General features: G+C 38.9%; 1 protein-coding gene across 1 annotated transcript in view; it reads left to right on the top strand.

The window, feature by feature from the left end:
- Positions 1-20,882, top strand: part of LOC117411687 (ceramide glucosyltransferase) — a 42,700-nt gene that overhangs the window by 10,691 nt on the left and 11,127 nt on the right. Inside the window, exons 2-3 of the mRNA XM_034902778.2 lie at positions 3,448-3,589; positions 19,026-19,128. Coding sequence (XP_034758669.2) covers positions 3,448-3,589; positions 19,026-19,128 — 245 coding nt within the window. The remainder of the gene's footprint in view (positions 1-3,447; positions 3,590-19,025; positions 19,129-20,882) is intronic.

Raw genomic sequence — 20,882 nt, forward strand, 5'->3', positions numbered from 1 at the left:
ACGAGTCATGCGATCCATTAGACCTACATTTAAACTGGAAAGGTTCTCTGAGACTTAGAGGCATGATAGATTGATCAATGGGTCCTTTGGGACATTCTCTTGGTTGTTCTGGAATGGCAATGCTTGCATTATGATGGATCAAGCCCATACTTGTTCTCACAAGCTACAGCACAGACACTGTAGCCCAAATTACAGAAACCTTGAAGACACACCTGTTACCATGGCATTTGAACAATGCACAAGAATTGTTTGGCATGTTGTACAAAAAGGGTGAGGAGAAATATTGTAGGAATTTCCCCTTTTATAACCATAGAACTTGGAATATGCAAAACTGATCAGTTAAATAATATACAGTGTTTGTTGAAGTCGACTCGAAGTTGAAGCCCAGCACTCATTCAGCTCTCCTTTTAGTTGTGGTTCTTGATTAGTGGTGTACGAAGCAGGATACAGTGGGGGGAGGGGAGTAGCTGTGTGATTTGCCTTGGAAATAGAAATCTGACGAGCTGCTACTACGGCAGCCTTTCTATAACTTTGTTGTTGTAGCAGAAGAACATGCTTTTATAGATTTACAGACTGTCGCACGTGATTAGGTTTCGACTTCCTGTGTTGTATTGAAAGGACTTCCCTGTGTGATGTAACCCAGGTTCTATAGACAATCTAGGGCATGTGCATGATGCCTCTCCTATCTACCGTGAGTGCTTTGAAGGACATATGTCATGTCCCCTGGGCTTGTATTGTGGTTCTGTACTTTGTGAATATTAAGGTAATTTGAGGGCTGCATGGTGTGGTGTACCATATTACTTTTCCCAGTAACTTACTGGGATGAGGGGGAAGGTACTGCTCTTTCAATCCACGAAGCAGGATGTTTCTGCCTCGGATGTCGGGTCTGCTGGAAAAATAGCCATTGTCTTTTTAAGCTGAGGGGTGTGTTTTGGTTACAAGAGAAACAAGTTATTGCCAATTTACAATAGGCTGCCAGTCAGTAATATGAATAAATGAAAATCAAAAGTGCTAAAATGTGTTGAATTGCAGTCTACATTTTCCCCAGTGTGGTTTAACAAGAGACATTACTGCTAAACCGAAACAGTCAGAATCTGCCTATAGTAATTCTGGCTACATGCACATGGTCCTTCAAACGCAAATTTAAGTAAAGCTTTAAATGAATTACAAAATCCTAATTGGCACAGTATTTTTATTTGTTTTGTACTGTACTCCTGTTCATTTTATAATGTCTTGATGTGTAAACCATTGTACAGTAATTGGATACTGTATATACAAAATCAATGTACACAATTGAAATTACTATGTCAAAGTAATTTAGTGGATAACTAAATACTGTACTACAGTAAATCAAGTCCTACTTTATGCTGGCAATGAAAATGTTCATTTACAGCAATTGCTGATTTCTTTGTGTAGTCTGCAAATCAACTTCTGACAGGAACTTCTGTTTTGTTGCTTCAGTTTCAGAAGCAAACTTGTGAAATCCTCATTGTTTGCTAATGTATTTAACGTTATTAGGCAATAAATGAGATGGATGAAATGGGTTTTCAGGAATGTAAAATGAATGTATATGAAGCTAAAGCCAGCAAACAGTCATCAGAGGCTGTGTGGTCCAGTGGTTCAAGAAAAGGGCCTGTAACCAGGAGGTCCCCGGTTCAAATCCCACCTCAGCCACTGACTCGTGTGACCCTGAGCAAGTCACTCAACCTCCTTGTGCTCCGTCTTTCGGGTGAGACGTAGTTGTAAGTGACTCTGCAGCTGATGCATAGTTCACACACCCTCGTCTCTGTAAGTCGCCTTGGATAAAGGCGTCTGCTAAATAAACAAATAATAATGGATGACTTTCAGTTACAGTACTGCTGACCTCAACTCAAACCGACAGCCTGGAACTAAAGATTCAGCATTTTACTTTTGCCAATGAACTGCTCTTACTCATTACTAAATGTTAAATCACTTTAGTCAATTTTTTTTTTATTTTAAATAATGTTTTTAGCCTAAAAACCCTGAAATGGGTTAAACTACTTTGCTGTGGGAATCTTGTGGGGCATGCAGTGAAATGTGCATCAACACCAGACAAATGGTAAAGATCCTTTTTTTTTTTTTTTGTGGTGGTTTGTCCATTCTAATACTCAGAAGCCTTACTTATTCAGAAGCGTCTGAATGTGTTCAAAGTTAATGGTTGCTTGTATTTATTGATGAACACTGTAATCTATTCTTTTTAGAATCAAAGGTACCTAATGTAAATTGTACTGTGTCATTTTGTAGTGAAATGTATTTTTGGTTAATTTGTGAACCAATGCAGGATACATACCTGTACAGTACATGCACTGCAACAGAGAAGTTACAAGAATATAACAATGATCACTCGATGTATAATACAGAGTGTACTTTACATCATGCATGCAGTCGTTCCACATTCCTAATGAATACATCACTGGGTCTCGGGAATGGATTTTTATTTGGTGATGTCAGTGGGTGGCTGAATATTACTGTTATGACATTGAGCAACATGATCTTGCTGTAATTTGAATAGCCTCACCCAGGCATACAGGACGAAACCTCCGTGAGCAGGGCTGGATAATCCGTGTTTTGGGGGCTCTTTGTGTGTTTCGTACAACGGGGAGAGGGCAGTAGATTTTTCTAGCATTTTGTCCCTTGGACAAACAAGTTTCTTTAAAAAATTGCACAGCTCTGAATACTGTGCAGTACTTTTCAGCTGTTCTGTGAATCAGCCCTCATGCTCTGCACTCTTTTTAAACCTCTTTTTTCAAAAACTAGTACTGAACCAGCAAGTTCCTTCCTGTTTTCATGGTGTTTCAGCTCTGAATTGACCACATTGTAACTATTGTTTTTAAAATGTAACTGAAAACTTTATTTAGATGTTTTTGGTGTCCAGTCATTTCCTACATACAGCGGAGGATATGGGTATAATGGTTATATTTAAAAACTTTTTTGTAGTATTCTAGTAAGTTCCATTTTTTTTCTATTTGTTTTAATGCTACATTAAATAGTTGAACAGAAGTGTGAAACATTGTACAACCCCATTATTACTGTTTTTACTGTAGATAAAAAAATTAGACATGCTTCCATGAGAAGTATTATACAAAATAAATGAACCAAGATATTTCTCATTGAAAGTTTGCTTAAGCTAATTAAAAATTATTTTAGATGAAGTGTGTTTAATATTATTGGCCATTGTTGGAGTGAAACTCTGCAGTGTTCTTGACTTGTGAACTATAGAAAATTGTATAAATGAGAAACACTGAAGGTAAATACTATAATCTTGCAACAAGCTTTGACATTATATTAAGGTTATGTTAGTCATCAAAATAGGCATTATTACAAGCTTCAGTTTCACTTTCTAATTTGAAGTGTGTTACAGACAAGCCTATGACCATCTACTGTTGTGCAGTGTGTTAAAGCTGTGGTGTAACAACCTCTTTGCAGACGTCTTCATCTCAACAAGAAAGCCTCAGACAAACAGCCCTACAGCAAGCTTGCAGGCGTCTCATTGCTGAAGCCCTTGAAAGGAGTGGACCCCAACCTCATCAGCAACCTAGAAACCTTCTTTGAGTTGGATTATCCCAGAGTATGTATATCTGTCTTTTTTTTTTTTATTCATAGATTTTCTATTAATATTTTTTTATTGACAGGATGATAAGAGTAGCACATCAATTTGTATTTAAGCCCCTGTATTGCTTTTTTTATTTACTGTACAATACCTGACAAATCTTGCAAGTGGTCTAATTCTTTATATAGTGGCAAATGTGTTGCACAAAACCAAGCAAATAAACTAAAATGAAGCCCACATTTTAAATGGCTTAGTGAATATAAGAAGATTTTTATTTCTCAAACTCTTTGTAACATTACATTGTATGCTACTATAACATGAGAGCATTTTCACTGAAAATGTTTTATGGACAGGTTTTAATATGCAGCACGTACTCCTGCGACTTGCGTACGTCTGAGACTTGACTTTGGTTCTTGAATACAGAGCCTTCTGTCAGCCTCACAGGAACTCTGCTTATTACCACTATAACCAGTGACCCTTTTTGTTATTCCTTGCTATTGCTGAATAAGCTTTCAATGGGCATACTGTACAATATACTAAACACCTTGCATTCACATCCAACAAACGCATCCTTTTAGTCTGTGGTACAGTTTTGGTAAAATAAGCTACATCATTTTACTGTACATAGTTTTTTACTTAGAAATTTAGCATTGTTTTTGGAGTCACTTTATGTGAAACACCAGGATATGCACCACAAAGGAAACTGATTTGCTACTCTCTTTATGGATTTCCCTGCAAATAATACTGTAGGCTGATCTCGGTATACAGTGCAGAAGGGTAAAATACAATGTATTTAACTGATATATATCCATATAGTATCTTTATGCTGTTCCACTGTTTTAATGTACTGTGCAGTATGTGAGTTCTATACTGTACAAGTTTCTGAGGAGAGTTGGATATAATCCCGCACAGATCTAGTAATGCTAATCCATGCCCCGGATCCTACAATAATATTCTGTCAATTGCTGTAATCTGTGGCTTGTTAGGTTAGGGTGTGCTCCCCAAAATGTGTTATTAATGGCACTTATCTCTCTTCTGTTGGTAGAAATTTGGAATTCAATTAAAATGGTTCTGGCTACAGTTACTGTATGCTCTTCTCTTACTCTTTTATATTAGCAAGCTTACAGTCCAGAAACGTAACTGGTCAGCTCCCTGAGAGAGGGAGAGAGCTTGAAATAAGACCTTCAGACTGAGACTCGTTCCTTTGTGTTTGCATCAAATCCAAGAATGTGGCAGTAAAAGCTCTTTCCACCCACCCACAACAGGCCAGCACAGCGCTTTTCAACTCTTTCCCTTTTGGAGCCAGGAGATTGATTCCTGTTTTAGTTTCGAGGTGAATTAAGTTCTCGATTTAGGCCTTATTATACTCTATAGTAGACAGCTATGCTACTTTTATCCTTTTCCACTGCAGCTGCTAATATACAATAGACAATTTGGCCATTTTACAGAAGATCAGGCAGTATGCTAGAGGTTCAAGTGCAGTAATGCAGCTTGTTAACTATTCACAATAATTTCTACAGTAGTTTTGTCAAAATCATTTGTCACATGGAAGCAAAATTCCATAGCTGTACAATGTGCATCACATTTTTGGGTGAAACTGGTTCACATGTAGGTCCCTAAATTAACCATTTGATGTTGTAACATTACACGTTTCACAAAGAATGTGCAATTTGCACTTTGTTGTAATGACCTTGATAAATCCGACCCTTTGTGTCTGAGGGAACTAACTTGGACTGAGAGTTGAGAGTTCAACCTCCACGTATCCAACTGGTTCACCCAGTCAAGGAGAGGACAGGCAACTTACAGTATGACTGTTTCCTTGCAAGCTATGCTTATCTATGGAATCCCTGCCACTTCAGATTTGCTCTTTAAAATAATTTGCAAGTTAAGGCAGTTGAAGACTCATCTGTGTGCTATGTCTTATTGGGATTTATATTGGTAGTTGTCGTTAAAGTATATATCTTATTTTAATGTCTTAACACCCAGATTTGGAATATCTTCTTTATTTAAAGGTGCTGTATTCTGTAAACTGTATTGGCCTTCACCAGTTGGTGCATGAAATATTACAAGGTTTGCTACTTTTATTTAAATGCAGTTTAGGAAAGTATGCGACAGGTATTAACTGGACATTTATTTTTGTCCCAGTACTTACTAGGACGGTAGTGTAACATACATCCCTGCCACAGCTGTAATCAAAATTAGATTTATTAGTATGATGACATTTATAACCATGCCATATAGAAACGGTAGGTACAGAATATATAATAAGATTTGTCAATGAAATGTTTAATCATAGTTTGATAAGAGATTCTCCAGATATAGGGGGCCTATGCATAAGTGTGACATATTGAAGAATGGATGAACAGACACACAGACAAGCCCCTGTATCACCAGAATCTGATAGTCTCAATAACTCAAGTTAAACAATGTTAATGCCAAGGTTCATGAAAACTGGATAAGTGTTTAAGAGAAATACACAAATGTAAGTGTGACACACAGCTAGAGGGATGTACAGACAGACACCCTGCATCCGTACAACAATCAACATTATTTCCTTTGCAGGGGATCTCATCCCTATTGGGGTCTGAGATGCAGGTTCTACTGTGTAGTGTAGCAATTCTAGTAGCACTGAGACTTTCTGCTTCATTTTCCTGATTTAAGCAGCTGTTCTTGGATGTTGATGATGATCCTTTTGGATAGGTACTCTGTACCCAACGGCACAGTTCAGTGCACTAGGACTTGCTGCGAGTCCCTGCCTAGTTCTCCCAGCTGTAATCACATGTGCTGTAGTACTCCAGTGACAGAGGATGTTAAGTTAAAGCATTTCCTGAACTCCCTCTCTGCACTGCTGACCTGTGGAGGAATGAATGTTTGAAAAGTAGTAAACAGTACGTACATAGTACAGTATTTGAAGTCCAATACATGAGATGCCCTTTACAAATTTGAACATAATTTTGGCGGAAATTAATAAATGATGCCAAATTATTCATGTATTTATTTTAAATGCATTATTTTACTCCCGGGATCAAGTACAATAGTTGCTGTCTTCTCTGGGAAGGCTTGACCCTGGTGACAGGGATATAGCGGAGTGCTGTATATGCTGTATGTCACACTTTAGAGCTGCAGCTTTTCCACTTGTGATGGAACTTGTTAAGTTAATGATAGTGTCAGGATATGGGGTCTGAAAGTACAGGTGTCTTTTAGACATGTCCAGAGAAGCTATTATAATAGAGATTTAACTTAGGAGGCATTGGTCCTTTTTTCTGTCTTGCATTTTTACATGTACAAGTATAACCTTATTTTTCCATCATCTTTGGGATGTTTTAAATTTAATTGACTGAACAGTATTTCCCTGAAATGCTCAACACACAAACACAATTTCACAGATTTCCTCTCTTCCCAGAATCAACCTGCAAACTTGCCAAAGAAGGTGTACAACACTTTCTTTTAAGTGTTGTAATTTATTTGTGTTTGTTTTTTTTACTTCATCTAGCTTCCTTTTCCCAGTCTCATGCTTACCGTAATGCTGCTGATAGCATCTGTGTTTATTTTAATTAAGGAAACTCAAAAGGCACTTGTGCCCACCTCTTGTTGTACACTGCTACAATATTTACAGTTTATTTTGGTAGCTGTGTGCTGAGATTCAGAAGAGTAGGCATGTGTGATGGATTTTTGACTCTTACCTACTGTAGAACCAAAAGGTAAAGGAAACCCACGCAGTTTACAGTAGTAATACCCAAAGTGAAATTCTGCAGTAGAACACCTCTTGTCATATGATGAACATCTGCTTAAACAAATGTTAGAGTTTTGCATACTGTGTGTAGAGAACGGCTTGTCAGTTGTGACGGAACTTGGAATCTTGCACAGGTAGGGTAATGAATGCACTGTGTCATCAACTCTGGATTTTGTGAAGCAGTTTTTCTTGTCCTTCCATCTGACTGTTTCAGAATATCCTTGTCAGTTTTGCAAATCTGCAGTAAAACACTTCTTCTGATGAAAATGTCTTACAACATTTCTTGACTCAAGTCAATTTCAGTATCATTTTACACATGATCATGTCATTTACTTAGTGGAATAGTACCACTAGGGTTTTACATTTTTTTGTACTAGGGCAATTCCACTGTATCTGACATACTGTACATTCAAACCCAAACTCACAATGTGACTTTAAATTCACTAAGTCTGTAATTCATATCCATAATAGAGATGCAATCAATCTGCAGTCGGGTGGCTTCCTAGAAGCAAAATGCATCTTAAAGATTGTACTGTATCTGTGGTAGGCAATGACCATTTAGATTTCCTAAGTTTTGTGATCTATTCATGCCAAAGACTTTTTTTATGCCTGACTCTGGGTAAAAAGTTCTCCATGTTTTATCCTGCAGTTTTCTGTCACCACAGGCTTGTGACATGGTAGGATCAAAAAGGGCGTTTTTTGAGCCTGGAGCCATGTTTGCCTCTCATTAACTCTCAATCTAAAGAAGCCTACCTTCTGAAACTTCATGATGTTCTAGACATTACTACTCTAACTGCATGGATCGTGATATGTTCATAAAAACAATCTCAGACCATCTTTGTGTCACAATAGCTCTGCAATTGATGATCACAGAGCACTGAAAATGGCCACACAGCTAGAAAAAATTACTTTTAGTGGATTGTAAAGGTATATCTAGGCAATTTGGCTATTACACAGCAGGTGCCTAAAAACTAGCATTTTTTTCCAATTACTTACTGTTAATGTACATATTTCCAATTATACTGGTTGTAGGTTTAGTGCTAAGGTCCAAACACAAGATTGAAAGGAACATAAAATCATATAATGTACATAAATACCGGTACACAGAGATAACTGATGTTGGTCTAGGTAAATACAATAAAAAATAAAGGAAGGAAAAATATTTCAACTGAGGATTCACATTTATAAATCAAGATCTCCTTCATCGGAATCACACTGGTCAAGTTCAATTTCGGCTTCCGTTTTATCAACATTGTTGCAATTTCTGATCGGTGTAGGATAGATTTGCGGTACGACACGAACACCTGCCACCCTCACACTTGGACTACTTCCAGCCGCAGTTCACAATCTGCAAAATACTGTCCGGAGCTGGGTATTGTGTCATCCACACAACAGATAGTTAGTTAATTTCCCACCATCTTCCATCTGTACCCAACAGGTGAGGGTGCCAATATTTTTTGGCTCAGAGCGTCTCAGAATGGCCGCTTGGTAAGTAGCTGTACGGGCGTGTTGAAGGGCATCTGAGGTCGGTGGCATGCTCTGCTCTGCTCTGCTCTGCAGGAGATAAGGAGACCAGATGGGAGACTTTTTATGTCGGGCCTCGTTCACATCTGATGATGATGGCTGGCCATAGAGATGACAGACAAACTTCTCTAATAAGGCAACGTTTGACTCTTTTGAGCATGAATTCAGGTCCAAGCTGCCTGAAGGCAGTAAGGAATACTGGATGTTTCATTGCGAGTTCAAATGCTTTCTTCTTACCTTTCCCATAGAAAGAACTTGTATCACAACCTGTGAAATGTGTGAAGTCCAATCAATGACTCGCAAATTTCCGGTCCGAGGGCTGATGTCACTTTCTGAAGATCAATAATTTGTGCTTGATTCTTTACTTCAGTTGCAAAATATATATTTGCATGAATTTTTGTTTTGAGCGAGGCAGCAGTAACAGCAATGTCAGTATCTGGACTGTGAATAATAATGTCCTTATAGTTAGCACTGGCATGGAGGAAAATTTGCATGTTGGCTTCCTCGTGGTCACACTTCAATTCCTCAGTGGCACTGACTGTCAACACTGATTCCACCACACAGAGCCGGTGACACTCCTCTCCATGAGTTACATATAAAGTAATGTCTTGTGTCAATGGTCGGAAGGTGGTGGCCGTCCAAACAGAGAACAGAAACTTAACCAGAACCTCTTTGTTTCAGACATCTGCCAAGAACTTCTTCCATTGATACAGTGTTTTATGTTCTTTTTTGTGAATTTGAATGAGTTCTGTGCCATCCATTGCTCGCGGTAACCATTCAATATCTTTGATGTTAACGTCAACATACCGATCAGTAATGATGTCAACGCGATGGCCATACCATCAATGATGATGATATTACCATCTGGTACTGTGCTGCTGAGACAGTCACCACCTTTACTCTCCATGATTTCAAGGAGAGCAGCCTCATTGGTCTTTGCCAGAGCACCATCTGCACTTGCCAGTGGGAATGACACAGGTCCCAGTGAAAACGATAGAATGTCTCGCAGGTCTATATTTCTGGCCAATAATAAGCAGCCTTGCAAAGAGCTTGTTTGATGGTCTTTCCTTTTATCTGGTCTGTAAATGTTTTCAGGTTCTGCATTTTGATAGGCGAGAATATATTCTGAAAAGAGGAAACAAGGCGTTTTTCCATGAATTCCATCACAGCATGTTCTCCTTTGTCTTCAGCTATTACGATATCGTTCGTAACCTCTGCATTTGCGACTACACCAGGCGTTGTGCATACCAGTGCATCCTGGTCAGAATCAAACGGATTGATCAACTCGATGGTGGAGATAATGTTCATGATATCATTCTCATCCGGTCCTTGATCTGGTTTTATCTTGACATTTTGGATCACGCAGTTCAGGAGTCTTTCCTGCCATCATCTCGCATTGCCTTGCAGTAGCAGCTCTTTCATGCTGAGAAAGTATCCATTGATGAACTGCCCCACTGTTTAGCCTCATCCCGGTGAGGCCACCCTTAGTCTTTTGAATCTCGATTGAGGGTTTGTTCAGTTGCTTGATCACAGGCAATTGACGAGAATGGATGTGTGGTCGGTAGGCTGAGTATTTCCAGCCAATATGCTCGGACATACCTGGCATAATTTAGTCCGATCATAAGCAAAAAATCATGGCATCATCATTCTGATAGTAGCCAGGTGAATCTTCCAGTTACTCACGAGTGCCGCTGATGAACATGAGGAGGAGTTGTACCATATCAATATAGGAGATCCAAAAGGCAAATGTAGTGTTTTCTTCTGCACAAAAGTCTGATACTTTGTCACAAAACTGGTGAATTCATCTAAGGCAGATTGTTTGTTAAAGGCTGAAGATGTAAATGATGGCATCATGCTGTTAAACATCTGGATATATGCATGTTCCTCCACTGGTAATAACGAACCAAAGAATGCCTTAAGACGCAGATGCTGCAAACTTTCATACAAGTTTGTGTGCTCTCATGCTGTGATTTATAGTGATGGCCACTCAATGCAGCATTGATTGATCCCAGAGCAACCACCTCAGACTCAATCGATATATGTTGAAGCCCTCCATCACCCAATCTTTTACCAAGTACACTGAGGAATGTCATACAGGTGTGAAATTCTCCAAGACGTACCACCAAATGTCTTGTTAAACTTTCACCATTCCAACGGATGTGCTGTGCCTTGAAGTATATTGCTTGGTTGAAAACCAGGACAAGGTAATCCAAATCAAGTCGATCAGCAATTTCTAAACTTTTATTTTAGAATGGTATTTACAGTAGCCATCTCTGTAGGAGAAGATTCGGTGACAGGGAGGTAATAAATAGCTGACTTTGAGACAATATTCTTCTGCTGAACTAAACTATGGAATCCTGTTCACCCTGGTAATGTGCACAAATCACCAGCCACAAACTTCATAACAACATACACCATCTCTATTTGAAGCATTGACGAAATCTTTGATTTGTAGTAGTCATTTGTTAATGGAATGTATGGATCTAGGCGCAGGTTTCCAGGCCCCTTCTGCTGAAGGTATGGTTCCATGGGAACAGCAAGTGGATGTTTGAGGGAGAGAATTCCCTTGTGCAGAGGTTGTCTATCCATTGTCTGTGCAGACCCCTGGGTGTTATTTTGCAGCATGATTCCATTGGTGTGGTGCGTCGTGCCACAACCTGATAGTTTCCTCATCAAAGTCAATATTGTCCCAAACTAGTATGGTCTGAGTACTCTTTGTGAGTCCTGGAGGGATTTTCTCTGCACCCTCCAAAAGCTGCAACTCAGCAAGGCTTGTATCATACCTGACAACCGTGTCACACAATGCACAATGCCCTAATTTGCTGACTAAAGATAACAACTGGGAGGATCCAGTGAGATGACGAATTGTCAGCCCAAGACATAGGGACTTTGGTGTCTGCTTTAGACCTTTAGAAGTGAGGTACACATATCTTGGCCGAGAGACACTAGCTTCACAGTCAAATCGTCGGGTACGTCGACATAATTTGCCGGCGTGGGTTCATTTGTTGCTCCTACCATCCAAGCAAGAATGTTGTACAGTTCAATGGGAATAGCTGCCTTTGCAGAATCCACAGTAAAATCATTAGGTGTAGGTGGCCATGGAGCAGTGATGGCAGGAGTATTCTCCATGGCATTTCTCACCATTAGGGCAGCATTGAAAAGAGTCCTGGTTACATCAGCATCAGGAGTAGAGCTGTTGATGCTGGAGCTCCCTGTCTGGGCTGGAAGACAGGTGTATCAACATCAGCATCCTCCTCATTGGATGTTGTTTCTGTTTCTGTGCTCCTCTCTGATTTCGTACAGAATCTGCTGCTGAGTAGAGCACTGCTAGACACTGTTTTGCTGAAGACCAACTCACTAACATTCCAGCAATGTGGTGTGTGGAAAGTAAGCTGAGGATAATCCCGTTGAAGTCGATACTTTAGGCGGTAGTTGCTGCAAGTCAAGAGAAAATTGCATGGAATAGTGATTACTATAAAGACTGATTTAAATCTTGAAACTGGCATTCATAAATATGCTCGCATTCTCCTGTTTTTGTTGCTGTTGTGCTGTTTCTACCCAAATTGATCACACACAAAAAAAGCCTCAGCTGAAATTTGATGCATCAGCACCTTCATTATCTTTCACCATTTATATGAAAATCTCCACAATGCGTAACACTTTCTGTTGTACAAGCAATTTATTTTCAATTACGTTTACACAGAACATTGTATATATCTCATGATGACTTTCATGGACACTGTAAAGACAAATGCAGTAAACACCGTCAGAATATGGATACATTTTAAAGATTAATTTTTCTTCACCTATCTTTATGCCAGTTAGACAAAACTTACACCTCTGCTGAAGCATCACCAGCTTCTCTCACAGATCTAGTCAAAAACCTTGTATAATCTTTTGAAGCAGCTCAAGTGCAACACCATCCTTTTCTTGGATGTGTATGAGGATGCTTTCATCCTTTTTCATCCATTTGGTGCTACTTGCATGTAGCCTATTTGTAATTAATGCATGCTCAGTAAGTACATATTGAAAGTGTTATGCTGAAACACCTGCCAAATTTTGTCGGCTTGCAATTACTAAAACTGTAACTTCACAACAGCAAGGTTTGCTTGGTTAGGCTCTTAGAGATTCTTAATTGCAAAAAAACATTTAAAAAATACATGAATTTGCCTCTCTATACTCGGCAGTTGGTCCTTCAGTTTGCACCCCACTTTTTATCAAAGTTAAACTTTAACAAACTAAACTAACAACTACCAAAGCCTATGAGTGAGACACAACATTTTGGACTATTGCTTCTGACATTAAAACACTAAATTGTTGTGCTGCTTTTAGAATTAAACATAGGTACTCCTATAGGTACCAACACTGACTCAGTATTACTGAATAAGAAAGTGTACTGGTCCAGAGCTTATCTATACTCAATGTGAGTATCATTTAGAATTTTATTATTATACAGTTAAATAAACTGTTAATTGAAAAGCTTTATTTTTACAGTTGGTTTTTATTTATCAACATTGACAAAATGGTCCTTAAAGTCCTTGAAATTTGTATCACAAAAACTGTATGAACCCTATATTTACAACATCAGTTAAGCAGAGATTGTATATGATTATTGCAGCTGAGGTATTATAAAATTAATATTATGTGAATTGGGCATACATGTAAAAGGTTTGAGTAACATTTCATTAGCCTAATGTGTGATTTACCAGGTTGATCTATGTGGTAAAATGACAAGTTGCAAGTGAAGTAATTTCTGATTTTTATTTATTTTTCTACAAAGTCAAGTTCAAATTTGTTTCTGAAAGTGGTTCAGAATTGCTCAGAATGCATCTGAGAGCATGTACAACCCCAGACCCCCAGCCAAAGAATTGTAGTTTGTCAAAATGATTCCACATAGTTCAGGGACCCGAGGCTCAGTGGGCATCCTCCAATCCCACGAGCCAATCAGCATATTTTTTACACCCAGGAACTGGAGAGCAGATGTCCACAGGCTACCGGCCTCTGGAGGACAAAGACCAGCCCAGCAAATCTCCACCCCCAAACTCACTCGGCCTGTAGGGGTCGCCGTCTAAGCCGGATCCCACCTCCCCATCCCTGGGAGTGCCAAAACCAATGTGGTGCCAGTGATTTTAAAATCTTTGAAACATTTTCAAAGCAAGTGGTGCTTAATTAACAAATGTACTATTGCCATTTCCACCATGGCACAGCAGGAGTGTTCTACCAGTGTGGCAGTCAGTAGATTCTACAGTTGTATTTTGATCTTCATAACCCTCTTCCACACCTCCCTGAGTAAAGCACAGACTCAGACTTCTTTGCAGTGACTGAATCTGATAAACGGTAGTCCTGAAGGACACAAATGGGACAAGAATTGTGTTTATAAATCAGTAATGTATTTTGGTCTGATAACATCTATTCTGTACAGGCTACACTGTCGCTTGGCACACTAGTCTCATCTGCAGTTTCAGCAGATGGTTCATGGTTTTAGCATATGAAGTGTTGTGTGAGGTATTGGGAAAGCTAAGGGGTTGCTTTTAGCATTTGTGTATTTCAACTCCCAGAGGTTCTCCATTTAGATTTTGGGGTCAATTCCTTTAATCTGTCTGCAGCCACTCCAGACCAGTGAAGTTATTCTTGTATTGAATCATGAGTATCTAAACTTAAATCTGGTGCCTGTGACTTGGTGCACTGCCTTTCAGGACAGTAGACCTCCCTCTGACTGCACTTTTTGTGGGAATTCCCAGAAAAGGTTGGCAGCTTTGCACAATGTTTTTTTTTTTTTTAAGACATCTTTAAAGGGTAATAGGTCAAGATATGTTGTGGCTGTCAAATGGATTCTGTCCAAAAGTCAAATGTTTTGTGATTATTATTTTTTTTTATGAAACAAGAAATAATTAAAATATGAAGCCAGTGAGACGTTCTGTTGTGAGTTTCAGTCTGTTAATGGGCATTTTCTATACAATAATTAGGCTAAATGGAGAAACAAGATTATCAAAGTGCTGCATCAGGATATTTGCTGTCAGTAGAACTAGAGGTTATGTTTGAGCACATACTAAGAGATTCTGTTATTAGCAACATGTTTGAGTTCTCTGAGGGGACCTGCACAGGAAGTGAGCAGGAAAAGGGGGGAGAAAGCAGAAGTGGTGCTAGGAAGAAAGTCTGAGCACATGGGGTCTATTCACCTAGACCAGAGGTTCTCGGTTATTTCCATTGGGGTTGCAGTCTAGCGGGTGATATGTAACGAAAAATAGGAAACCTGAATGACGCAATACATAAAATTATATACAAACCAGGGCAACTCGCGTTGAGTTGGAGTCTAACATAATTGTACTGATCATATATAAGCAAATGCGCAAATCTACAGCAATTGTTTTAAATCCTTAAAAGGAGTGGTGAACACCAACACACATTGTGTGTGTGTGTGTGTCTTTTTACTACGTTTTTTTATGGTAGAAAAATGCAGTAATTGTCATCACAATTGGCAGCGTTGAATGGCAGGGAGATCAGGGAGGCAAGATGTACCGGAGGTGGTAGACCAGTTCATAGTTTATTAAAAAGGCATGACAACAGTACAGTCTTTTTCAACTTTTTTTTAAATAGTCACTAATATCCCCCTCCTTCTAACGCTAACCAATGGCAGGTGGTCAGGATTGAGGTTCATTTGTGAAGCTGTTACTGCACCGGCGAAAGATAACATAGGGTTATTGGAGCTCACACAAAAAAAAAAAAAAAAAAACGGTAACCTTTTCACTTATTAATGCATGTCTATTTTTGTTTTTCGCTGTTCCACATTTTCTGAAAGCAACTGTTCATTTTAACCATTTATTACACAACAGTACTCGCACACGTTTGGTCACCATCATAACTGTTGCATGAAACCGGAGTGTAATAATCCAGCACCTCTGCACTTAAGCATTTGTAATTGTATATCAGCTGACAAGTGTTCCTTCTGATATCCCATCACGCCTTTCTTCTTAAAGGCGTACAGCCTCTATACATGAACCCCAAATATCTCTCACAAGCACCTAGGTACATATTTTTACGATATCGCAACAAAAGGAATACGCTTTTTTTTTTGTTTGATGAATATGTATAGCTATTTTGTACTATATATCACCTTACAGTACAATAATATGACAAAATGGACAATGATAATACCTGAAAATCTTAATATTTTTCATAAAGTAGCCGGCACAAATATAGTATTAGGCGGTGGATTGCTCCGATCGCCGGCTTATTTTGAAAACCCGGCATTCATTGTCACTATTTTTGCTCTGAAAATAAGATTATTTTTTTAGCAGTCTTAACGTTTTAGCCTCTCAAAGTGCTTAACACAGAAAACCCACCCCTTCAACTCTCTGACTAGTTAAATGTTTTGTCAAGACATAACACAGCTGTCATGTGGTTCCAATGTTATTTTTTTTCACCCAGCAACGTGCAAGTGATCTAGTCTGCTAGAAGCGCAATCAATCCTTATTGTTAAAGGCGCAGTAGCATCTGCAAGACGGACGGATCGGGTTTTTTCAGCCGGGCAGCGAAAGCCACTTCACCGGGCGGCCCACCAGGCTGAAAAGGCCTGGGGATAACCCTGCTGACCCTTGGTCTGGATAAAGGAGACATCCTGGTTATCCGGTTACATCAATAAAATAAGCACATAATGAACACTAGTTGTTGTGTGTGGGGTTTTTTTTTTTTAAGCCCTCTATGCAGTACATTGCAGTTTCTATAAAAAAAAATTTAAAAAAGATATGAGCAGCTTACACTGTGACATATGCCTTTTATCATTTGTGACACTAATAGTCCCTAATTTGATTAACCAGTTTTGAAGCTGTTTTAAGCTTTATTATGTTGAGGGTATTACATTTCCAAGTGTATTGTTTTCATGACGAGCCTCTTTGCTTGCTAACCCACAGTGCTCGTTCACTGGCAGAGGTGAGACTGAAACAATTGAAATGACAGTGTTCCTCATTGTTCTACCCTTCAGAGGTTCAGGGCAGGTCCCAGCCTAATAACTGGGATCTGACAAGAATGATGGTTTTCATTGAGAAGTGCTTGATATATTTCAGTTCTGTTGCTTGTGCTGATAATGGCTTTCTGCAACAGGCTGCAGAGGGGCAGGGGGGCGGGGGGAGAAGCACACGATGTATAAGAATCCAATAAAACTATTTCTGTGTGCTGAAATTGCTGCATTTTTATTATTTCAGATACTGTATATTCACTTTGTACAGTTGATTACAAAGAACAAGAAATTGTAAAAACATGAAGTGACATTTCTTTAAACTTTCTATGTCATGATGTAGTAATAGTTTACTGTAAACTAAAACGTGGATGCCGCCTACAACTGATGTTTTAGGGGAAAATCACATTCAGTTCAGGAAAGGCCCATCTTTGTTTGTTTGTTTTTTTGTTTGCTTCCTCTTACAACATGCATGCGAGTCAGCAATCCCAAAGTGAACAAAGGCGCATATAAAGCATGAGCAGCTTTGTGGGACTTTAGATTCTAGACTGTTTTTGGCATCCAACCCTGACAAACTTGTAGCTAGTTGGTTGTATCAATGCTGATAAAAAAAAAAGCAAGCATTGTGTATTATCTGGTGTGTCTTAAGCAAAGACTTGTGATCACTACAGACAGCAGGTTTGCCTGGCCATGTTTGTCACAGTTCCTGTTTCTGTACAAGTGGCAGCTGTTACTGTGAGCATAGAGGAATTAAGTATTTCAAGGCCTGCCTATTGCCTGTTCTGTAATTTAATTTCCTGGGGCTAGCAATCTGGTGCTTGACGAAAGAGTTATTTTAGAACATGTGTACAAGCCCTCTGTAATGCAACATCTACAGTGCTGTAGTTTTACAGGGAGGTTATAAATGTTTTTTAAAATGACAGCGTCTGATCAACAAAGTTTCCATCAAAGCACTGATGTGATCTCCATACTCTGAAGAATTTTTCTGGCACTGTTCAGACTCATAACATAGGCTTCCAACTGTGAAGGCGGTTCATACTGTACTTGATTGTTTGACGCTTTTGCTATTACAGTAGTGTGTTCAAACAAACTTCCCGACTATAGGAGGACACCCACAGCTTCCGATTTGAATAGCGCAGTAGAACATGAAAATAACATTGGTCCATAAAATGCTTTATTGTTATATACTGGATTCGCACCTCTGACAAAGGAGAAATGGTTTGTGTTTCCAACATACTGTTGGAAAAATGTCATTCATTGAAATAGAGTGCATCCATTGTCTGGAATAAAGCTGTGAAACTACCCAGCAGCTGATCTTGTAGATTGCTGTCACATTGCTGGTTTGACTTGACAGCAAACATTCCTATTCAGCAATCTCAACAGATTTGAACATTGAACTTCCTGGTTACAGTACAGAAGCATTGCTTGCCAAGAATATGACTCAATGATGACATACACAGGGATGTTAAGGTGATCCTGAAACACTGGAACATCTTTTGAATTGCATACCAGTACAGTAGTACATGCAACTTTTGAAAACTGCATTCAGTATTGCAGATCAAACCAAGTTTTTTAATTGCATGTTCTAGTCCATACGTAATCCTCACCCCAGTGTCTTCACTCCCTGCAATTTTCCACTACACTTTTAAGACCGAGAAAGCTGCTGAAGCTTATCCTTTGGACGACTGCATAAATGGAGGTTTTCATATGGGGATTGTGACTATAAAGCAATGTTTTATATTCATCACAAGTGTAAGCTCAAAATTCTCACATTAGAATGCAAGATTTGTAGATAAAGTGACTGTCACAGTTTGATGTGACACCACTGTGAAAGCTTACAGTAGGACCACTCGCACTGCGCAGAAACATATACAAAACTCCTGGTTCACTTTGCAGACAACAAACACAAGATTGAAATGGTGCCACCAGAACTACTTTATCTGATGTTTGCTAATTGTGATGGTTTGGAAAACTTCCAAAATGAAGGGACTTGGTCAGAATGCTATATGGTAAGGGAAGATAAACCTTTTAAGATGACATTTTATTTTGTAGTTCTCTCTGACTGATAAGCCAGTTTGAGGGGCCCAGTTTCCAGAGAAGACACGGTCAATAAGCTTGGTCTGCAGAAAACAGATTTGTATTTTCTCATCTGCAAGTTGCAGGCTGTCAAACTTTGTCTACTATGCTAGCCTCTTGTTTCTTTCTGAGATTAATATCTTGTTTCCTTGTTCTGTTTTTACCAGTATGAAGTGCTCCTGTGTGTCCAAGACCATGATGATCCAGCCATCGATGTCTGTAAAAAGCTGCTGGGCAAATACCCAAATGTGGATGCCAGGCTATTTATAGGTAACAACTTGATGACATTTGCCCTTCTTGCTTTCTGTGCTAAACAGTGCACATGTATGTGGTGTTAGTGAAATGTGTAGTGTTAGTAGCTGGAAGACTTGGTAGAGTGAACATCCCAATTTTATTTGACATGCCAGAAAGTGGACTACTGTTAAGATTTTCATTTCTAAATCGGTGTGTGGCTGCATAACAGTGCAGATCTGCATTTACCTTTATCAGGAATGTTTATGGAGTGTTCACTGTAACAAGACAATTTAGACAGGTTAGGATTAGTACGTGGCACACATGGTTTAACCACTCCAGATGTAAAAATGAAACCCCTTCCCAGGTACCAGATTTTGAGAAAAATAATAATGTTTTCAAACCTGTAATTGCTATAAAATGTTAACATATGATAAATGAAACACAAATAAATGACTTGAACTGTGTTTTTCATTAACCCTTTATGCTGCTGTGTACTATATACCCATATTCAATATAGAGATGAAAACTTTTTTTTTTTCAATATAGATAAAAACATTTTTTGTTTTTTTTTAACAATGAAAACAAAAATGCTGCTAATAACGATAATAATCAGTATACAGTAATTAACAAATAAAAATCAAACACGTGTGCCAGTATCGACTTGCTCTGTGCCATTTATTGAAATGTTCAATACAACAGAACCCGGGGTTGCCTTCGCAACCACTGCACATATTTTTCTTGTGCCTTTTTTGTTTTCATTTTCGTAGCAGACCCTGTATCTTTTTTACGGTGTCTGCTTCGCTTGCGTTGGAGGGATAGTCACAAATGCGTGTACACAGCTACTACTGCGCAAGGCATTGTGATGGATCTGCCTGCCGCATTGCCTGTACCCAGCACTGTGTTTTGATAGTATTTCGTTACAGCACTGCCATTTCAAACCCAACAGCTTCCCGTTTGCAGCTGGCTTACCTGTAAAGCAGCTGCATGCTCTTCTGTTTGTACTGTTCTTGGCTCCACATCCTCTTCATCATAATCGCTGAGTGATAAGTCAGCATCACTGTCGCTGGTATCAAAATCCTCCGAACCAACTTCACTCCCGTTGTTCATTATAGAAAGACCACGTACATTGCCATGTTTAGCTTTCGCTAAAAACTATATGAACTATAACTAAACAAGTAAAACTAATAATAAATAAAAAAAATAATAATAATTTAAATCACTATATATATACTTGTAAAAGCTGAATGGCTTCCTGCAATATATCTCAGCCTTCTAAACGCCCACAGCTACAGACTGGAATTACTACATGTCACGCAATTGGATAAAAATGTCACCTGACCCTCCCCCAACTTTCATTGCACATTCTACAGTACTAGCACTGCTTTAGAGAATGAAACCTGAAACGCTAGACTGAGAAACCGAACATAGAATAGAATGGGAAACGTGACGTACGCACGTACGGCATGGTACTGTAAGTGGGTTTTCAATTGACAAACAAACTACCTCCCACTATACAAATCTTATATTTTCAGAGCAGTCAAGATTATTTGAAACCGCATCCAATCTGTACTTTGAACAATTCATTAATTTAACAGTTAATGGTAAACACCACGAGCGCTCTTGTCTATCTGCTGTTCAAAGAAAAGACAACATGGGGTTGACATTCAGTTTCTATTCCATAAGGCCAAGCATTGCACAGCTCTATATAATGCTGAATTAAACATGAAGGTCTATAAACACAGCACCCAACCTTCCATTATAGGAAAGTAAAAAGCATTTCTCTTTTAATC

Source organism: Acipenser ruthenus, chromosome 2 (genome assembly GCF_902713425.1).
Source record: "Acipenser ruthenus chromosome 2, fAciRut3.2 maternal haplotype, whole genome shotgun sequence".
NCBI classification, from domain to species: Eukaryota; Metazoa; Chordata; class Actinopteri; order Acipenseriformes; family Acipenseridae; genus Acipenser; species Acipenser ruthenus.